Source organism: Toxoplasma gondii, chromosome XI, assembly GCF_000006565.2.
Source record: "Toxoplasma gondii ME49 chromosome XI, whole genome shotgun sequence".
NCBI lineage: Eukaryota > Apicomplexa > Conoidasida > Eucoccidiorida > Sarcocystidae > Toxoplasma > Toxoplasma gondii.
The window spans coordinates 2,637,822-2,655,744 of record NC_031479.1 but is presented as its reverse complement, the minus strand read 5'-3'; the positions used below and the strand labels follow the sequence as shown (position 1 = coordinate 2,655,744).

Sequence of the window (17,923 nt, the reverse complement as noted above, 5' to 3'; positions counted from 1 at the left end):
CTCGGTCGCGGCCCTTGCTTCTGAAATACTATATTGTTTCTGCTTGAATATAACGCAAAACTGCAATTTAAATGTGAAACCAAAAGACGGTGTTAAAGCTGTTCTCGCAGTGTTGGAGACTATTGTTTAGCGCGGCCGATACAGTTGATTTCTGGCTCCTATTAACCGAAATTTACGAGATTGTGCGGCGTTAAACAATTTTCAGACTTTGGACCAGAACACGGGACTGTAAAACGTCTTCAACAGGAAAGGACATTAGAGAGAAGAGCGACGCTGAACTGCAATTGCTACATGTCAAACGATACTCCAACGCTTAGCTGAATGTTTCCCTCGATGCCACACTCTCAACGTCATTGCTGGAACGGCATGACAACTGAAAAAATGAAACTGTCTGAGTTTCAGCTCATCTGCGGCCTTGTAACAGACGAGAAATGCTAAACCAATAACCGACGCATCCCGTATGCACATTCGCCACGCGTTTGCAGCCATCAGCGCCCTCAAACTCGAACCCAATTTTCTTTGTTCTTTGCTACATTTCGTTTTGCATGAGAAACATGAGCAAACGAGAGTCTTGGAGGAGCACACGAGCTTCTCGGCTGTCCTGACGGCAGTTACTTGTCTCGTCCGCGGAACACGAAGAAGGCTAAAAACATGGAAAAGGATAACAGAAACCAGAAACTACCGCCGGATGAAGCCGGCAAGCACCTGCACTTGCGGCCGAGGGGAAGGGAGTCAGGGAGGCTGGGCCTTGAGAACGCCGACTGACAAGTCCCTCTCCTCTGCGTGAGACTCTGTCGGCTGTCGTACGTTACCACTGCGAGTTCCCGGCCACTAAATCTTTTATCCTTCGGCATGCGAAAAATGAATCGGCCCGTCGAGAAGAATGAGCATCTCTCGACAGACGAATCATGACAACGGTCGTCTACAGAGGTATGAGGGCAAGCCGTTCTCGGTACGCGACTGATATGTTTGTGGTCTACAAACTGCATTCGTGACGCAACGAAAGAGAGCTGGGGACGAACCAGGCGTCTACGCGACCCAGACAGATCAATCTTAGAAGGCGTTCAAGAGGCTCGAGTTCCACGATTGCCGTCTTATCTATGCGTCGCTAAGACAATGAGACCTGGATCCGGTCAACAAAGAGCTTCAAGACCTGAACCGACGGCCCAACTCGTGGGTCCCACCAGTGCCCAGTGGCCGTAAAGGTAAATAAATCCTTGTACGATTCCGGAACTCACCAACTCGTATCAACAATCTATTCAGCGACCGGTTCCTGTATTGTGCTGTCCATTCGCTGACTGCAACATCACGCTTTCCTTGGGTACCTCTCTATCCACAACCTGCGCCTGCGCTTTTCTGCCTTCGTCATCGACACCCCGGCAAGATGAACAAGGCAGAGGCATGCACGAAGTCGAAGACTCTTTACTTTCTTCTCACCTGCATGTTTTGCGCCAACGACCGCCGAGTGTCGAGATGCCTGGGCTGTGTCTCCAGATGTGAGGAACTCGTTTCCGATGAACTCTGTTTTGTCGCCATCTGCGCCGAGCTCCTCACGTTTCTTCACAGCTTCGCCGGGGACTCGGAAAATAATCGGAAATTCGTTTCTTGACGTCGGCACAACTATCCGCCCTCCCTGGTGTCGCACAACTTCTTCTTCCTCCTTGAGCTCTGCTCCAGGTTGGTCCGTGACAGGCCCGCTAACTGTCACAATCGAGAGCTGGTCAAAGAGAAAAGAGAGAAACGCGAAAGTCGATGTCAAGCCAGGAGTCCACGCGGTCATCTGAGGGTGGCGCCCGATCGACCTGCGAAGGCCTGAGGCTGATGCCCAATGCGGGAGCTCACGACAGGTTCAGGGAACAAAGAAGCAGACGGACAGTCCCTAAGCATGGGGTTTGCCCAGTCCTCAGAACACTGAAAACTCAATTTCCGCAAGGGTCTCACAGGCGTCAGGTTGTCGGCGTCTCATTGGCGCCCGTGAGCCTGGAGACCATGGTGTCAGCTCGTTTCAATGCCAGGTCAGAAGGATACATTCCTTAAACAAATGTGTCAAATGCGGTATTGATGAAACGCGGCGAGCACGACCTGTTGCACCTCGATTCCCGACTCGGGCAAATCGCATGCTCACTCTTCGTCTGGAGGTAGGAACCTGAGGCTCTTTTCAGCCCTGTGTTAACCACGATGCTGTTTCCCGTGACTTCCACCACACGAACTGTTGAAACGCTTCATAGACTACAGTCCACATTTGCTTCTCATCACAGGCACACAGGGAGAGCATACACACCGACATCCACCCAGCCGCATCGCCCTGCTGTCGGCACCTGCGCGGTAAACCATTGTGAAAAGAAGCATCCGCCACTGACTCATGCGTAGAAAAGACAAACACCTACGCGTTCCTCTATGCACGGGGTGGGGAGAACCCTCTTCCCCCTTACCACATTCGCGTCAAGAAGAAGCTTCAAAGCAGGTTTCCAGGAGTCCAGATCTCGGGCAAACAGCGGTGTGCTTAGGACAGCGAAGTCGGGGAAGAAGGTGCACTCCTCATGGGTCAGGACTCCAGGAACGGCCTGCGCGACAAAGACCAAGAGTGAGAGACGCCAGTTCCACGCAACAACCTACCGTCGCCAACGCGTTTTTTACAGACTGGAAAAAATCACAACACCCTGCTCCTTGGAGAGGCTCAAACGTCATCACTCTGAGCATCTGTCAATAGCTGAGTTCCGAACTTTAGAAGTATTTAAGGATGAATCTTCCAACAGTTCCTATTCGATTATACAGCGTTCGGCAAAATCAGCAAAGCGACAGCAGAGCCGTGTCACGCTTGCTCCATTCTGACTGCCAAGAAACCGCTAAGGCATGGGATCTGTGTTCACTCTCGACGTCCTGCTTCGTCTCTCGTAGACACGAAAACAACAGCCGTCCGTGGAGAGAGTTTTCGCGTAGTATTTTCACTAGCCATCGAGGTACGTACTCCATGAGTATCAGATGCAGAGCTGCACCTAACTCATTCTTGAACAGTCTCTTGCACTGAGGGAGAGACCTTCTTTGACACCACGCCTAGCGAGGTGCTCTTCCTTTTCCTCGTTTTACTTCTTCCGCCCATCGTTTGATGCACAGACGCACATTTGTACGTGTATAGACATGTTCGTCGATGTATACGAATGCACAGTATATCTATCCACCTACACATATATACATACGTACATATTCGTATGGAGAGATAGATACACATACGTCTATACATATATATACATATATATATATATATATAGAGAGAGAGAGAGAGAGATATAGATGTGTGCGCTTGGGCCATCGACCTCGTAGGCGAGAGTTACTGCGGAAGGAAGCTCGGTGGATCTCTTCACTTCTCTGTTTACAAACTGTGTACAATGGATGAAAAAAACGTCTTATTTACCTGCACAAATTCTTCGTACGTTCCCTTGAAGGGGACCGCAAGTTGCTCTCGACCGTCTTCTGTCTTCACCACGGCGGGGGGTTGAAGTTTCCCTCGCTCCAGGGTATCTGGCAGAACGATAATGCGAAGGCAGCATCACACGCAACGCGAGACAACCGATTTTGGGCTGGCACGACGCCCCGAAGAACCTCTCATCCAGAGTCACCGGATATAGAAGTATGTATATATATATATATATACATGTATTTGTGTAGGACGCACATGCATATACACGCATGAACATAAGATCCTGGACCTGCAATGCCTTCATCACTGAGGAGCAGAATCCAGAGATAGGGATTTAGGGCAACCTCTGCATTGCGATGAATCCTTATTTCATGGCATCAGTGTTTTTCTGCTGCGATGTTCCACAGTTGATTTGTGCACATTTTCACATTTTCCTGGAAGGAGTTTGCATGCACTTGGGTCACTGGTCCGAGCAGCGTTCGAACGCTGTTGTCTCGAACAAGTCTTCCCAGCAGTAGCCTTCTCACGCGCGTGCTAAAGCCTGCCTCGTCCGCTGGGCTCCCAGGTCGCATGTCTGTCGTTTTCGACCTCTCGTCGTCCCCTCTGCAGGGTCTCTGTTCCGAACTACTTTCTCCAGCAATCGTTTCACATCCCATGTTCGATTCTCCTTTTCTCTGGTGTTTCAGGTTTTCTGCGTACACGGTTGCGTCTCGTGTTCACTTGCTGAGCGTTAGCTTCTATGTTGTTACGTTAATCAACTATGTTTCATCGTTAGTGATATTTCATTGGCCTGTTGATGACAGAAATACTAACATACCACCGACTTCGAATAGAATTGCTTTTAACAGTGAATAATATGCTGTAAATTACCATTTAGGTACCACGTAAATAGATAGCTGTGCTATTAAGGAGAATAGGACATGCTACACACCTCCCCATATCTTGTTGCTTTTTTCTAGAGGAACAACCTTAATCTTTTCAGTCGCCTTCCCCCCCCCTCTCCGCGCCGAGGTTCCAACCCTCCCCTCTCTCCACTCTCCTGCCTGCGACGTACTTTCGAGTTTTCCATGAGGCCCCAGAAATCCAATGAACACCAGAATGAGAGTTTTCACGTTTGGCCATCGTTCCATGAGAACAGTGAACTTGCAGCCCATTTCGTGGGCGCTGGTGGAGCCGATCAAATGCACACAGAGAACCTCCTTTCTTATCGATCTCCAGCTCCACAAGTCCTCTGCTGGGTCGTGGTGCCCTGCCTGCCCTGCCGCCGACGCACACACAGTCCCCGTCGCGGACGCGTCTTGTTCGCCTCCTGCCAAACGCCTGGACGCGTTTTTCTTGGCGTCTCCAACCGCCGTTTGTCGGACTTTGTCTGCCGCTTGCAGCGCCGCAAGAATGCTCAACGGAAGCCCACGAGTGAGCGGAAAGTTGCACTCTTCTGTCAGGCTCTCAATCGAATGCGGAGCCTTCCAGACAGTCGGGTCTCTGTCCATAGGGTGAAACTCGACGGACCACATCCAGGGGGTTGGCGAATCTCTGGAAGCGTCGGCTTCCTCCTGGGCTTTCGGAGGAGACACTGCGAGAGCATGCCCGTTCTCCCCCTTCCCCAGCATGCTTTTGAACAGTGTCTTCTGCTGCTTCTTGTGCTCCACCCGCGCTTCGCGTATCTGTCGGTACAAGCGGCTCGCCTCCTGGTTATCTGGACGCAACTCCAGCAACCGCCGAAGCGTCTGCTCGGCCTTTGAGTATTCCTGAAAGGAGGTAAATAGAAGGCGGCTCAAAGACGTTTCTCGCGCCTCCCGTAGAACGCCATATACGCTCCCAGCAGAAGCATCTGATCTACAGAAGCGAGTCGACTGCACGAAGTTATGACGCCATCAGAATCACGCATGGATACTGGATTCTACCGTGTGATGTCCTCTGGAGAGAGTGCAGTATACCGAGTAAGTATACCGACGTCTGTTCTTATGCGAAGCGTGAGCACGATCGACTGAAAACGACATAAAGACTAGATAATCCTTTTCACGGCATGGCCAAAACAGAGTGCGTCTGTGTTCTCGCACTCGGTTGGATGTGGAATGCGACAACGCCGGAGCGCCGGGGCCACAGGACGGGGGGTGAATGCAAACGACGACCTCTATTCCACTCCACAGTAGCATGTTGAAATGTTGGCAGCCAGGCTGCCTCACTGCAAACGGACATGACTCCGAACGAATCTCAAGTCCAGGTGCAACCTTGTTGAGCATGGGAAACCAGTCCGAAACCTACTCCGTCCGCACGGGGTAGGTCGGCAACATCTTTGACTTTATCAAGTGTGACAGAGCAAGCGACTTGGCGTCAAAGACGCAGCTCTTGAATTTTCAACTGCTGCGAGACGAAACGGTCGATACGAGAGTGAATCCTGACACATGCCTCCTTCCTCGTTGTGAGTGCACTCGAGTCCTCGCCGAAAAAGAACTGCGACGAGGAGACCGTAAGAGTCCCGCACAAGCTTCCCTTGACACGCACACAGTGGTATTCACAAAGACACACCACTCTACCGCTACACACACACCATATGTATTTGTATATATATATATATATGTATATATATATATATATAGATAGATAGATAGATAGATAGATAGATAGATAGATAGATAGATGAGAGTCATTGTTGCGGTGTTGCGTCCTTTCCGGTAGGAACATACGTGGTACAGTTTCCGGTACCTTCTTTTGTGCGAAACGATTCCTGCAGATGGTTCTACAAAGAACAGAACGGACTAGCTGTACAGCTTCTCACGTGACCTCAAAAACAATGCTAACCTGAAGTTCGGAGTGTGCCTTGGCCATCCGAAGAAGCGCCTTTTCATTGTCGGCATCGACTTGAAGAACATGCTCGCAGTGATCGATGCACCTCGAGTAGAAGCCTTCCTTGAGAAGACCAGCAGCGATGTTGCTCTCCAGCGCCACCTGCAGCTTCCCCATGGCAGCAGCGTCGGGAGCTGTTCCTGCAAGTGAACCGGAAATTCCGAGAGGAGCAATGGTCTTTTTTTAGCAGAGTGAAGACGCCTCCTGATTAGTCTAGGCGACGAAGGACGTCGGGGACGAAGGAGCACCGCAGAAAACAGGTATCGGGGAACCCGTTGGCCTGTGCGTCTCCGACGACAATACGTCATGGGTGTTGGACGCGAATTTCCGATACTCTGTTCGACCTCTGTCGGACGTTAGCTGCTCCCAGCGAAACATCCGGTTTTTTTTCTGGAAATCACTTCCCTCGCCACCAGTGTGCTGTCAAGGTACCGGACCCTCAACTCTAAACAGGTTTCTCCAACGCCAGACGAGACAATCGTTGCCCTGAGGCTCAGGAGAAACAGTGAGGCTCTTTGGCAGGCTAGGCCAAGCGTTTGGAAAGTAATTTTTCGAGAGAACTGTTTCGCTTGCGACAGGTGCCCTATTTCATGTTCCTCAGACCGCTCGGTTCTGCAAGCTGTGCGCGAAGAGCAGGTTTAAGGAAGTGTAGACAGATACACTCTTTGTTTCTTGCATTCGGCTGGATCACCTCCCATCACCACCCGTCAACCGTTGGTCGTCACAAAAGGGAAAGACGAGTCAGAGCGGGGCTTATAAAACGCAATGGAACTCAATGCATTCACCGATACACGCCTAAGTCATGTGCGTAGCTGTTGGCCATCAGGTAATCTCAGGTATAAGGATAGAATGTTATAGATAGATGCAGATAGATACAGACGCAGAGAGAGACAACTCGATATAGATGGACACTGAGAGATATAGATAGACGCAGACAGTTGGATATAGATATGTGCCGATACGTAGATACAGACAGATAGATATAGACAGAGTGTAGATAAATATGCAAGCATGCAGATGGACAAATAAAGATTGATTGATAAACAAGCTGTCTAACATACGCATGTAGGACGTTTTGACGGGATGATATCGCTCTGTGAAAATGACGAATCAGCTCCTCGGGAGAGACAGTGAAAGACGCGGTCCTTTGTGAAGAATAAAACTGAGTGGTCGCTCCCCACCCACTTGATTGGGTACGCAAGGAGGCACTCTCCTTGGAACTTCCCTTCTTCAGATCTTACCGGATACAGAGAGCTCGTAGCACAGTTTCAGTGCATGACGCCATATGTCAATTGCTTCCTGGACTTGTCCCTGAAATGGCGAGGAGAGAAAGGAGCTCCAGTCGACTGGTCAACGTCTCCCCAGAGAGATCCAGGCACCAAGAAAACAAGCCGAAGGAAGCCGCAGACGTATTCCAACAGCCGGTCACCAAAATCCGTTGCGCTGCGTGCTTTGAGAATACACGGTGCTGTGTCAGCGACCTCTACGTTTTCTTTGTGATATTGACACATGCTGTTCACCTGGTTCTCCTTTTACACGAACTTTCACATGAGACAATCCTAGCTAACGCTCTAGAACTTGGATTCGGTAAACAGAGACTCACAAGATCTAAACCGTGGTCCAACTTCTCTTCTACAGAGGTCCCCAGAAAAGGCAACACCTGGAAGTCTCGTCTTCGAAATGTGACGGACGGGAAGCCTCCGCCTTTCAGAGGCGTTTTTTCTGCATGACAGCTGAACGGTTTGCCACAGCATTATCACTCTTTACGTTAGGATGCCAAAGACCAACACTTATAGCTGTCTCGAGCAGTGCAGTGAGATGGCGGCGTCCCGCAGCCAACAGAAGGTGACCGCATCTGATGGCTGGTGATCTATTCAGTCCCTTACCATCGTTAGTCACCGTCTTTTGGGCGCCTTACCTTTGTAAAAAGCTGGTTTCCTTCTTCCTTTTCTTGCGTCGCTTGTGTGTACTTTCGCTTTCCTTCGTCAACTTCCTCTGGATCGGCGATCGGCGGCCCCCGGGCCACCGCAGCTGCGCCGGACTCCATGGCTTTTTCTTGATCGAGGTCACCAAGAGCTTCTTCGTTTTTCTAGTTCAACCCTTTCTGTCTAGTTTCAGATTTCTAAAAGAAGCAAACTGTTCAAGAGAAAAGACCGACAGTGAATAGCCTGATGGGAAAATCGGCAGAAATCCGGAAGGGCTTTTCGCTCACACCGACAAGAATATGTGGGCCCGGATGTCAAGCAGAAACTCTGGAGGGCTGGCATTTACATGGAAGGTTCTTTACGAAGGTCTCTGGCGACCTGGCAGGAAAGTGACGAAAGAGTGTTGTCGCTCATGAAAGAGAACGCGTTTACACATCTCAGCGTTTTTACAGTGAAAGTAAAAAAACCGACGCTTGTGCTAGAAACGTGCTCGTTTTTCCGGTTTGCCTTTTTCCCTTCTCGCGATCGACGACCACGACAGAAACGATCCTCAGATCACGACACACACTGGAACGAAATGAGATAAACGAAAGAAGAGAACGGAAAAAATTGCTCTCCTTGACAGGATAAGTCGCCGAAGGTCCAGCCGCCAGACGGATTGGACCTGGTAGAGAACCGCCAACGATCATGTGCCTTTCATGAAAAAAGAGATTCCACACACCGAAAAACAGGGGTTTCATGTTAAGATATTCGCACACACATTGCAGTGTTGCACTGAAAACACTCTTACCACCTTAAACTGAGTTCATTTGTAGCGTTCTTCCTTAAAGCGTTATTCTGTCATTCAAAGTGTGCAGCTGCATGCGAGCTCGTCCTTTCAAGGCCTTCTACGGTGACGCCTCGGCTAGGGAGGCGCATCCATGTTATTCCAAGTACATGTTGGGTGTTTTGACTGAGAAATCTCCTTTCACTGCCACTAATCTCATGTCTTCCGACGTCAATTCAACCTCAATGAGTGGATTTCCACTGAAAGCCTGTCTCCAAAAGAGAACCCCTTCTGAAAAGGCACCGTTCCTCTCATGCCTCGTTCTGAGAGGTCGTTTGCCGTCACACAAGGCAAAGCTCGTAGTCTACACATTATCTACTCTTCCCAGACAAGCTTTTGGAGAACGTTGTCTGCTTCCCGGCTAGACATCCCTTTTCTTCGAAACATTCCTCCTTTCTCGTATCGCAGAAACAGACAGAAACTGTAGTTTCTCGTACACCGAGCCGTCCGCATGTCTCCTCAGAAGTTCGGCTGTGCGATTCTTTTTCGACCAGTCTGCTTTCGCTCCGAGCCTTTCGTCAGAACCCATGGCATGACCCCATTCCTCTATTTCTCTGGTGAGTTTGCGTTTGTTTTCGTCAGCAGGGCATCATCCTCTCTGCCTTCAGTCGTTACAAATATCACCGCAGTTTCAGGACCTAAAAAGCGTCGTGAAATGTCGGGCAAGGTGGCACGACAGGTTAGGAAACATCGAAACATCGTTTCACTTCTAGAAGCACGTGGCTCAAAAGCTGACTGACTCAAACCACATCACTGCCGCTGTTGAAACTGAACCCTTGGCCTTCTCGTGTGTTGCCTAGTCGTTTTAGCAGAATGGTCTTCAGAACCAAGCGCAGTGTGAGGTTCAGAGGGGATTTTCCGAGCTGTGAACCTCGCATGGAGTTTGGAAGGAGCCTAAGCCGCCTTCTTTGTTTAGTCTGCAAGAGTGAGATATGCTTATCATCCTCTGCATTAGCGTATTATAAGAAACTCCGACAGTTCCACTTTTTCCGTGCTTCCGTACACATGCATGGGAATAGAGAAAAACACTGAGGCACTCGGTGGTCAGCTAACATGTTGCCACGCTTGCCAACAGAGAGGGTCTTTCTCTCTCCCACACATGCTGCAGAGCCGACAGTGTTACTACCGTTGCCCCAGCGTCCTTGTTTAACCACGAAGTTCTGAAAAATACAGATGCACGCGAAGACAGAACGATGCTTGCGTCTGCTGCATTACCGAAGACGCAGCATAGCATTTGTGACAGACATTGTTGAGACAGATTGAGTGAAGTCTCCACTACAGAAGAAAGTACACTGACTTTTGCTACGCGTGAAAAAAACGTCAGATGGCAAGAAGGTAAACCGTTTGATAGAAGTCAAACAGTCGATCACAGAGACCATTCGAAAGTCCACGTCCTATCTACCACCATCCGTGAGTAAGATACCTGTGAAGAACCGCCTTTTGTCAGTGCTTTTTCCGCTGAGGATTTACGGGCCATGATCAAAGTTCCAGAAGGCTTCGGTGTTGTCTGGCTTCGACGCCAGTCGCACTGCAGATGGTTAAGCGCAGACACTAAATCAGCACTGTTGCTGACTGCAGCTTTTAAACAAAGATAGATACTGACTGGATGCTGAAATCCCTGCTTCCATCCAAGCAGCTGCTGAGGTGAAGACAGGAGTGTGCAGTTGTGACAGGCAACAAATTGACCGAGTGCCTGGACAAATGAAATCAACAAAGCTCGGCGGTCCTCGAGAAACAGGCGCTTTTCGGAGTTCACCGCAGTTACTCAAATTCCCTCAGACATACCCCATTGCTCGCAGTGGGTGCTACACGGACATAAAGAGAAACGCCACCACGCAAGAGTCACTTTGTTAAGGAGCGGTGTCCGACTTAGCCGCTTCTAGAAAGAACTGGAATCCCGGATCTGTGACAAAAGCGCTGCGTGTCAGACTCTTTAAAAACTGGATTTCTTCGGTTTTCGCTCGACCGCCTTGACCCTTCTCGCCTCTTCCTGGAACGTCGGCAGACGGAAAAGATGCAACGGCACCAGACGAGTTTGCCGAAGAGACAAAGCCTCGTTCGTGTACGCTCGGACATGTGTGGTGTTGAAAAGGCTGCATGGCAGACGAAGCACGAGAGAAAGGAATCGCGGGGAACTGAAGATGTGCAGCATGCAGAAACATTCGAAACGGACTGTCGTCTCCTGTTCCGTAGGTTGCGTCTCCAACGATTGGATGGCCCACATGCTCACAGTGAACCCTGAGCTGATGCCGGCGTCCTGCGGAAAAGACCATACACATGCGATTTAATGGAAGGGCAGCTATGAGAAAGAACAGCTCGTGGCTTCTCCTGTTGCGAGAGAAGCGCGTGCAAACACAGAGAGTTCATCACACGGTCAAGTTGTTCGTGTCGACTCACTCCGACGTTCCCTCGGTCTTCCAGTGGCTACCCGTCAGTGCCTAAATTTAAATACCTCTCCATCAACGGATTCTCTGTTTGTGCAGGCGCGGCATGCCCTCTGGGAAGGAAAGAAGGAAATGAAACGAGGGTGTGAAAGGGGTGCCAGAAGGGCTGGAAGCAAACGATGCTGCAGGGAAGGCGAAACTTGAGTGTTCGTCACTGCACGCCAACCCCGAGGAAACGAATCCCACAGACGCAATGGCAGTTCGCCGTCTCATGCTCACCTGTTAGCAGTGTGAGTTTGACCAGAGCACCTGGGGCGCCAAGGAGAGGTTCTGAGAGCGAACAAAAGGCCATGGCAGCGAACACAAGTAATGAACAAAGCGGCAACATCATTGGCGAGGAAACAGATTGGAAGGCGAAAAACGCTAACCTGCAATCTCCGCAGAAACGTACACTATGTACCTCAGGAGAGATCGCAACAAAGCCCAGAGTGCCGCCGTTCCTCTCTGCAAAGCTTAACCTGTGAGTGTGAAGGCGCCAGCGGGGGACAGAAAAGGCTCTCCCATCATCATCGCGGTTTCTAAGTCTCGCCGCACACATCGGCCACTGAAGACTGATTTGAAACCGAAGATTACCTGGAAGGTTTCTGAGATGTCCTTTGTAGATCACGTGCATGCGACTAACGGCGCGCTTGCCTAAGACAGGACGCTGACTCTGTTCAGTGAGTTTGACTGAACTGGTTTGGGTGTCTGTCTCGGTGTCTGGTTCACCCTTGGAAGTTTCTGTCCCAGACCGTTCATCCACTGAGAACCTCCCTGGTTCTGAGTCTTCGACTGGACCCCCGCCGAACGGGGCGCGCGACTTGGGTGAAGCCCTGGAGAGAGAACAGGGTGAGTTTGGCAGAGAAGACTGCGGCAAGCGGGGACCGCATGAAGATGCAGACCACGGACAGGAAGCGCCGCGCGGCAGGGAATTCGAAGTGGAAGAAGGGCCAAACTCATCTGACGCTTGTGCAGGCACGACAGTACCGTACAAGCAACGGTAGACAGAGGCAGGCGAGGAGAACGAGGTAGGCGACACAGGCGTGAGCGGCGTCCCCAGAGCATCGGTTGCCTGCGACACCGTCGGCAGCGAAAAGCAGACAGGGAATGTAAAAGCCACTACAGCGACATAGGATTTGCCAGAACAGCTGTGGTTTTATGTGACATGTCCAACTAAAACGAAAATCAGAAGAAATGCTTAGGAGCAAAGCACGCACCGAGAGGCACAGGTACCCACCAGCCATCTCGACCCTTCAGCCGTTTTATGCTCTTCTGGGGCGTTGTGACACGAAACCATTGACCATTCTCTACTCGTCAAGTATTGTTTGCTGTCGCGCTTCCTTCCACTCTCCACATATGTTTGTAAAAGACTACGCCTGAAAAAGCAGGCAGTGAAGACATACCCACAATCTGGTACAGTCTGTGCATGCAGCAACGGCGGTGGCCAAGCCAAAAAAGAACTCTCAGGTGGTCTCCCACCCCTCACAGCAGTCGAGTGTCAGCTTCTGGATCGGTGACTCGGAAACGAAGAAAGATGAGAGAGTGAGGACTATGACGTCCACCTGTCCTACCATCATTTTGAATGCATGCGTCGAATGAGGTGCAACGAGGGTCTCTACCTCGACCTCCGACCATCTCGGGTGGCCATACACCAGGGCGAGATACTCTTTCTGGATTTCTCGCCTTTGCAGAAGCGTCTGAACAATCCGAGCTGCCTTTTGGTTGTGTGCCAGCATCAGCAAGCCGGACGTCGCATAGTCTGGCTCATGCAGGCAGATGCGCATGCAAACACACAAGCGAAGTTCAGAATACGTTGGCAGAACGGGACCACCCTAAGTGCGACGGTGTCGACTTGTGCGTTCAGAAGCGTGAACATAGACACGCGCATGCAGAGAGTTGTGGGAGCTTCACAAAGGTTTGCCCCTTTGTTGTAAGTCTACAGGAACTCGATCTGGTGTGAGTGGACTCCGGTGTTTGGGTGTGTGGTCGGCCCTCTTGGGAGCCTGGGGCATGCACTTTTCACATCTCGAATCCGGACTCAGTGACACTTGACACTCTGGCGCCTCACCGAGTTGATGGCAAAGACGAACTTTGCACGCGTCTGCGTCAGTTTCCTTCGGCGCTCCCGCTCTTGCCTTTCCGCGTCCCTCTAGCTCCTTCGCTCTGTGTCGCCGATACCAGTCAGCGACGGTGAACTCTGTATTGAAGCGTCGTGAGCCTGCACCAGGCAGCTGTTGGCCTTTCCGTCGAGCCTCCACGTCGCCGGTCCTCTCGTGCGATTTGTCCCCGCCCAGTGAAGCCTTTGCATGCAGCTCCAAAGTGTTAGCCTTGCCTGCATGCCCATCGGCTCGTCTTTCCTTCTTTTCGCCGGCGCTTTCTTCGCTGTCTCGGTCGTCTTTTCGCATGGGTACGTCCACGCGTACGTCGAAGGGTTTCGAAATAATCACAAGGTTCGCGTCTTCATAGACGACGGGGAACTCCCGGAAGAGATACCACGGCTGGTCGACGATGAGAGACGCAGCCTCTCCAAGCGACATCTTCCCTTCTTCGTACGCCGCTGAAAATGCTTCTTTTGTGTCCTTCGGCTTCACCGACTCACACCGACGCTGTTCACCGCTCGCGAGCACTTTCGGAGCTATTCCGTTCCTTGTACCCTCCTCCGAGTCGTCATGCTTAGAGTCTGTACGTACACTGCACATGTCTACGGCCTTCACGGTTTCCTGATGTGAACGGCCTTCGAAACGCATGCGGGACGACGCAGTTTCGTTCCGAGGAGTTGCGTATTGGTTTTCAGTTTCGCGCTGTCGTCCTGCTGTACTACCGCCTGGCTCGGCGTGTGTTGGCCCAGCGCGGGCAGCTTCGGACGCGTCTCCCTGGCTTCCTTCTTCGTTTGCTGCTCTCTCCAAGAGCTCCTGGTGAAGCGCATCGTACGTCTGGCCTAGGTCGACGACCAGCGCAGCAAGCTGCCTCACTCTCTGGACCACACCTTCCCGATAAAGCACGAGGCCATGGGAGTTAGTCACCCTCTTCGATGCATGTGTCTCGTCTCTAGCTTCTCTATCTTCTCTAGCTTCTCTATCTTCTCTAGCTTCTCTATCTTTTCTAGCTTCTCTATCTTCTCTAGCTTCTCTGTCCTCTCCCTCGCCTTCTCTTCCGCCGTCGTTGCGTGCTCCATGAAACGCCATGTTCGTTCCAGTCTCCTGCGTTTCCTGTCTGGATCCCTTCAAAGTGTCTTCTTCGGGAGTATTTGCATGACCTCCATTCTCCGCCCCCTCGTTCTCGGCGAGTTCCTCAAATGCTCTCCCCTCTCTAGATATAAAAACGGGTGTGTCTAGCCCCCTCCCGTCTCGCCTTCTTGCATCTTCTTTCTCTCCTCTCTTGTTTGTCCTGCGGGGTCGACCAGTGCCCTCCTGAAACGTTTGGCATTTGCCCACGGATGCCGCCGCTTGAGAGAGACCTTGTGAGAAACGCTTCGAGTACAGAGGATACTCATGTTTTTCAGGAACCTCCCGCCGTACCCCATTCGCTTCATCAGCGACGGGGGCATCTGAAGCGACGCGCGAAACCAGTAAAGGTCGCTCACTCCAGGGTGTGCATGCGTCTCGCTCTCCCGCCCGGTTCTCGGCACCTGCGCTGTCTCCTGGGAAGCAGGCGCTTTGGCGACTGCGTGCATTCGCAAATGCCTGAAGTCGTTCATACATTCTAGAGAAACACGATGTATCCAGAACGACCCTTGCAAGAGCACGAGTCGCCTGTTCTTCAAATGCTTCTCGACGAGAAGCGCAGGAAAACTCTAAAGAAACGCCTGCGTCGGAGTCCGTCTCGGCAGAGTTAGAACAAGCGCCAGACATCGAGGCGGAGCCTCCCGAAGAATCAACACAGGAAGATGAAGGAGATAGAGACGAATCAGATGCAAGAGAAGAAAGAATCGAAACAGAGGCAGGAGACGAAAGAGCAGAAGGCGACGGAGGAGACATAAGCGACTGACTCGAGGCCGAGGGAGAAGACGAGACATAGCCCAACGCTGGTGTGGAGTGCAGACCAGGGGCGTAGCAAGAAGCGTGAGAAGAGTAGGACTGTTGACAAGTACGGAAAGGAGAGGTTGTCGAGAGCGTTTGTGCCATCTCGCCTTGCCGTTCCCTTCGCGCCTCCACCAACGCAGCGGCAAAGCATCCCCGTAAGAACTTTTTGAAGTCTGCAGCAGCCACTGCAGGGTCCTCAGGGTTTGAGTCAAGAACGAAATGGAGTTCTACCGCCATGTCGCTTTGTCGAGAACTCGACGAGGTGAAAGACGCCGGAGATGCAGACGACTGACAAGAAGAGAACGGCGAAATGACAGAGCTCCTATCGCTCGCTAAACTCCCTTGTGACCTGTGCTCGACAGACTCTCTCGTAGCGCGAATTCTCTTTCGGCGAGGCGGTCGGCGAGAAGCCAGCAAAGGTAGGAGTGTGGGGCGCCACGAGGAGAAAAGCGACGAAGACTCGACCGAAAGGCCTTCGCAAGGAACGCGTCTTTGCGCTAGACGATCGGTTCCGAACACTAGCGAGGTCACGGGCTGCTCTTTGTCTGTCGAAGTTATCCCACGGAACTGACCGAACCGCGAACTTGAACGGGGCAACGCCGACCGAAAGCGTTTCGCTGCTCGTTTGCATGCGCCTGTTGAGGCAGAGTGGAAGGCGTGGAGAAACGCAAGAATGTCGCTTGTACCGCATGGGAAATGTCCCTTTCGCGCTGCGACTCCTGGCCTCTTGCGAAGGAACGCGTTGCGAGTCGCCGCCGAAAACCGAGACAGGTCTCTGAAGAAGAACTGGCGAGTCGCAGATCCTCGAACACGATAACCGTTGGCGGTCGAGAGACGAAGGGGAAAGAGGGGGGCAAACTCTGGGGGGGTACGTGAAGTCAAACCTCCGAGAGGAGACACTGCATGCCCTCTGAAAGGCAGAAGGTTTTTGATGCTTGCGGTTAGTCTCGTCGGCAAAAGACCTTGTGACACACCGCCGCTGAAGCCTCCCGTCGAAGCATTCGACTTCGCTGGGGGAAGCTCACTGAGCCTCCAGTGGGGACAAGGGGACCAAGAAGAGGCCGACGCGGAAAACGCGAAAGACTCCTGGTCGAAGCTTAGCAACTTTGACGCACCATCTTTGTTTTCCTGTGAAGCGCGCCTCTTGAGGCTGCCGAGAAGGCCTCCGGGGTCCTTGAGGCCTCTGAGAGGAAATGTCGAATTCGATTCTGAGACAAAAAGAGAAGAAGGGGAACTCCCGCAAACCCCCTCGGGTGAGAGGTCATCCTGAACTGTCGAGGCACAGACGACAACTCTTGCGCGCTTGTCAGTGCTTGTCAACGGGAAAGGACAGAAAGAGAGTTGGGGAGACAGAAGAGTGTGACCAGAAGGAAACGGGTGAGCCCTCGTAGAAGATCCCTGTGAAACTGGGGAAGCCTCGCCGGCCGGGCATAGGCTACCTGTGCTCCATGAGTGTCGGCGACAGTGTGGCGACAACAGGGGAAGAAGAAAGAGAGAACAGAGAAGAGGGAAGAAGCGAGGCGTCATGAAAGCAAGAAAGACTTGTCTGAAGATGCGAAGGAGATTTACGCGGAAGGGAAGGTGTGATCCGTTAGAGTCCAGCAAGCGACCTCGTGCCTCAACAGCGACGATGGACACTTGAAAACTGCTCCCTCATAGCCGAAATCATTTGGTGTACTACGAAATCGGATGTCTGTTTGATTCGAGATCTCCACAGGTGAACACAAAAAAAAAGAAAATCGAAAATATCGGCGGGCTCCGTCGAACGGTACAAGCTAAGTCGCACATCGACGTGGAGGGAAAACGAAGAGGTGTATCTAAAAAAAGTGAGATGAAGGGGAAATAAAGAAGAACGCAGAGTTAAGGGAAAAGCAACTCGCGATAAAGGATAAAGGAGACAGGAAAACGGTTGAAAGAAGAGACAGAACGACCTACGCTCGATGCATGCAGTACAGATGTTGCCAGACGAGGTCCAAGCAGCGAAAAAAAACGGAAGGAAAAGAGCAGAATTTGATCCAGAAAGAAGCCGGTGGAGCATCTTGTTAAGATACATTCATCTGACAATTTGTATTAATGAAAACGAACGTACGCCACACAAAACATCATCACAGAAAGTCTTTTGCGCGATAGCCGACACTCCACGTACGGAACCATGCCGCATGCTGGCGCTTTGAGTTGCCCCGGTGTCTTGCACAAGAGTTTTTAAGAAACTGAGAACTGACACGAAGAAAGCTGGATCGATCTTCAACACCTAGCACGTATTGTTTATGAAGGACCCCATAGTGTTTTTCTTGTGAGATTTCCGGGTGTTTTTATATGCATAGTCATGCAGAGGTGTAGCTTCCCCGCCGCTAGCGAACGTCGCTGCGTGACCCTCCTGGTGTTGCGTCGCCAGGCAGGCACAGTCTCCCGTCTCTGCAGAGAGATTTCATCTTCCATTTATGGTATTTCTGATAAGGCAC

At 51.4% G+C, this 17,923-nt stretch overlaps 2 protein-coding genes across 2 annotated transcripts; both read right to left on the bottom strand.

The window, feature by feature from the left end:
- Positions 1–184: 184 nt before the first annotated feature.
- TGME49_312380 (tetratricopeptide repeat-containing protein) lies at positions 185–8,782 on the bottom strand. Its single transcript, XM_018782711.1, has 8 exons — positions 8,184–8,782; positions 7,507–7,576; positions 6,221–6,405; positions 4,473–5,166; positions 3,413–3,519; positions 2,433–2,564; positions 1,438–1,717; positions 185–643 (listed from the first exon to the last, which is right to left on the bottom strand). Exons 1-8 carry the CDS (start codon positions 8,310–8,312, stop codon positions 612–614), a joined length of 1,629 nt encoding a protein of 542 aa, XP_018635482.1. The 5' UTR covers positions 8,313–8,782; the 3' UTR covers positions 185–611.
- A 1,270-nt stretch (positions 8,783–10,052) lies between these two features.
- On the bottom strand, positions 10,053–17,088 carry TGME49_312370 (RNA pseudouridine synthase superfamily protein). Its single transcript, XM_018782710.1, has 5 exons — positions 13,508–17,088; positions 13,011–13,198; positions 12,034–12,511; positions 11,680–11,730; positions 10,053–11,273 (listed from the first exon to the last, which is right to left on the bottom strand). The coding sequence occupies exons 1-5, from the start codon at positions 16,986–16,988 to the stop codon at positions 10,867–10,869; spliced, it is 4,605 nt and encodes a 1,534-aa protein (XP_018635483.1). The 5' UTR covers positions 16,989–17,088; the 3' UTR covers positions 10,053–10,866.
- Positions 17,089–17,923: the final 835 nt, after the last annotated feature.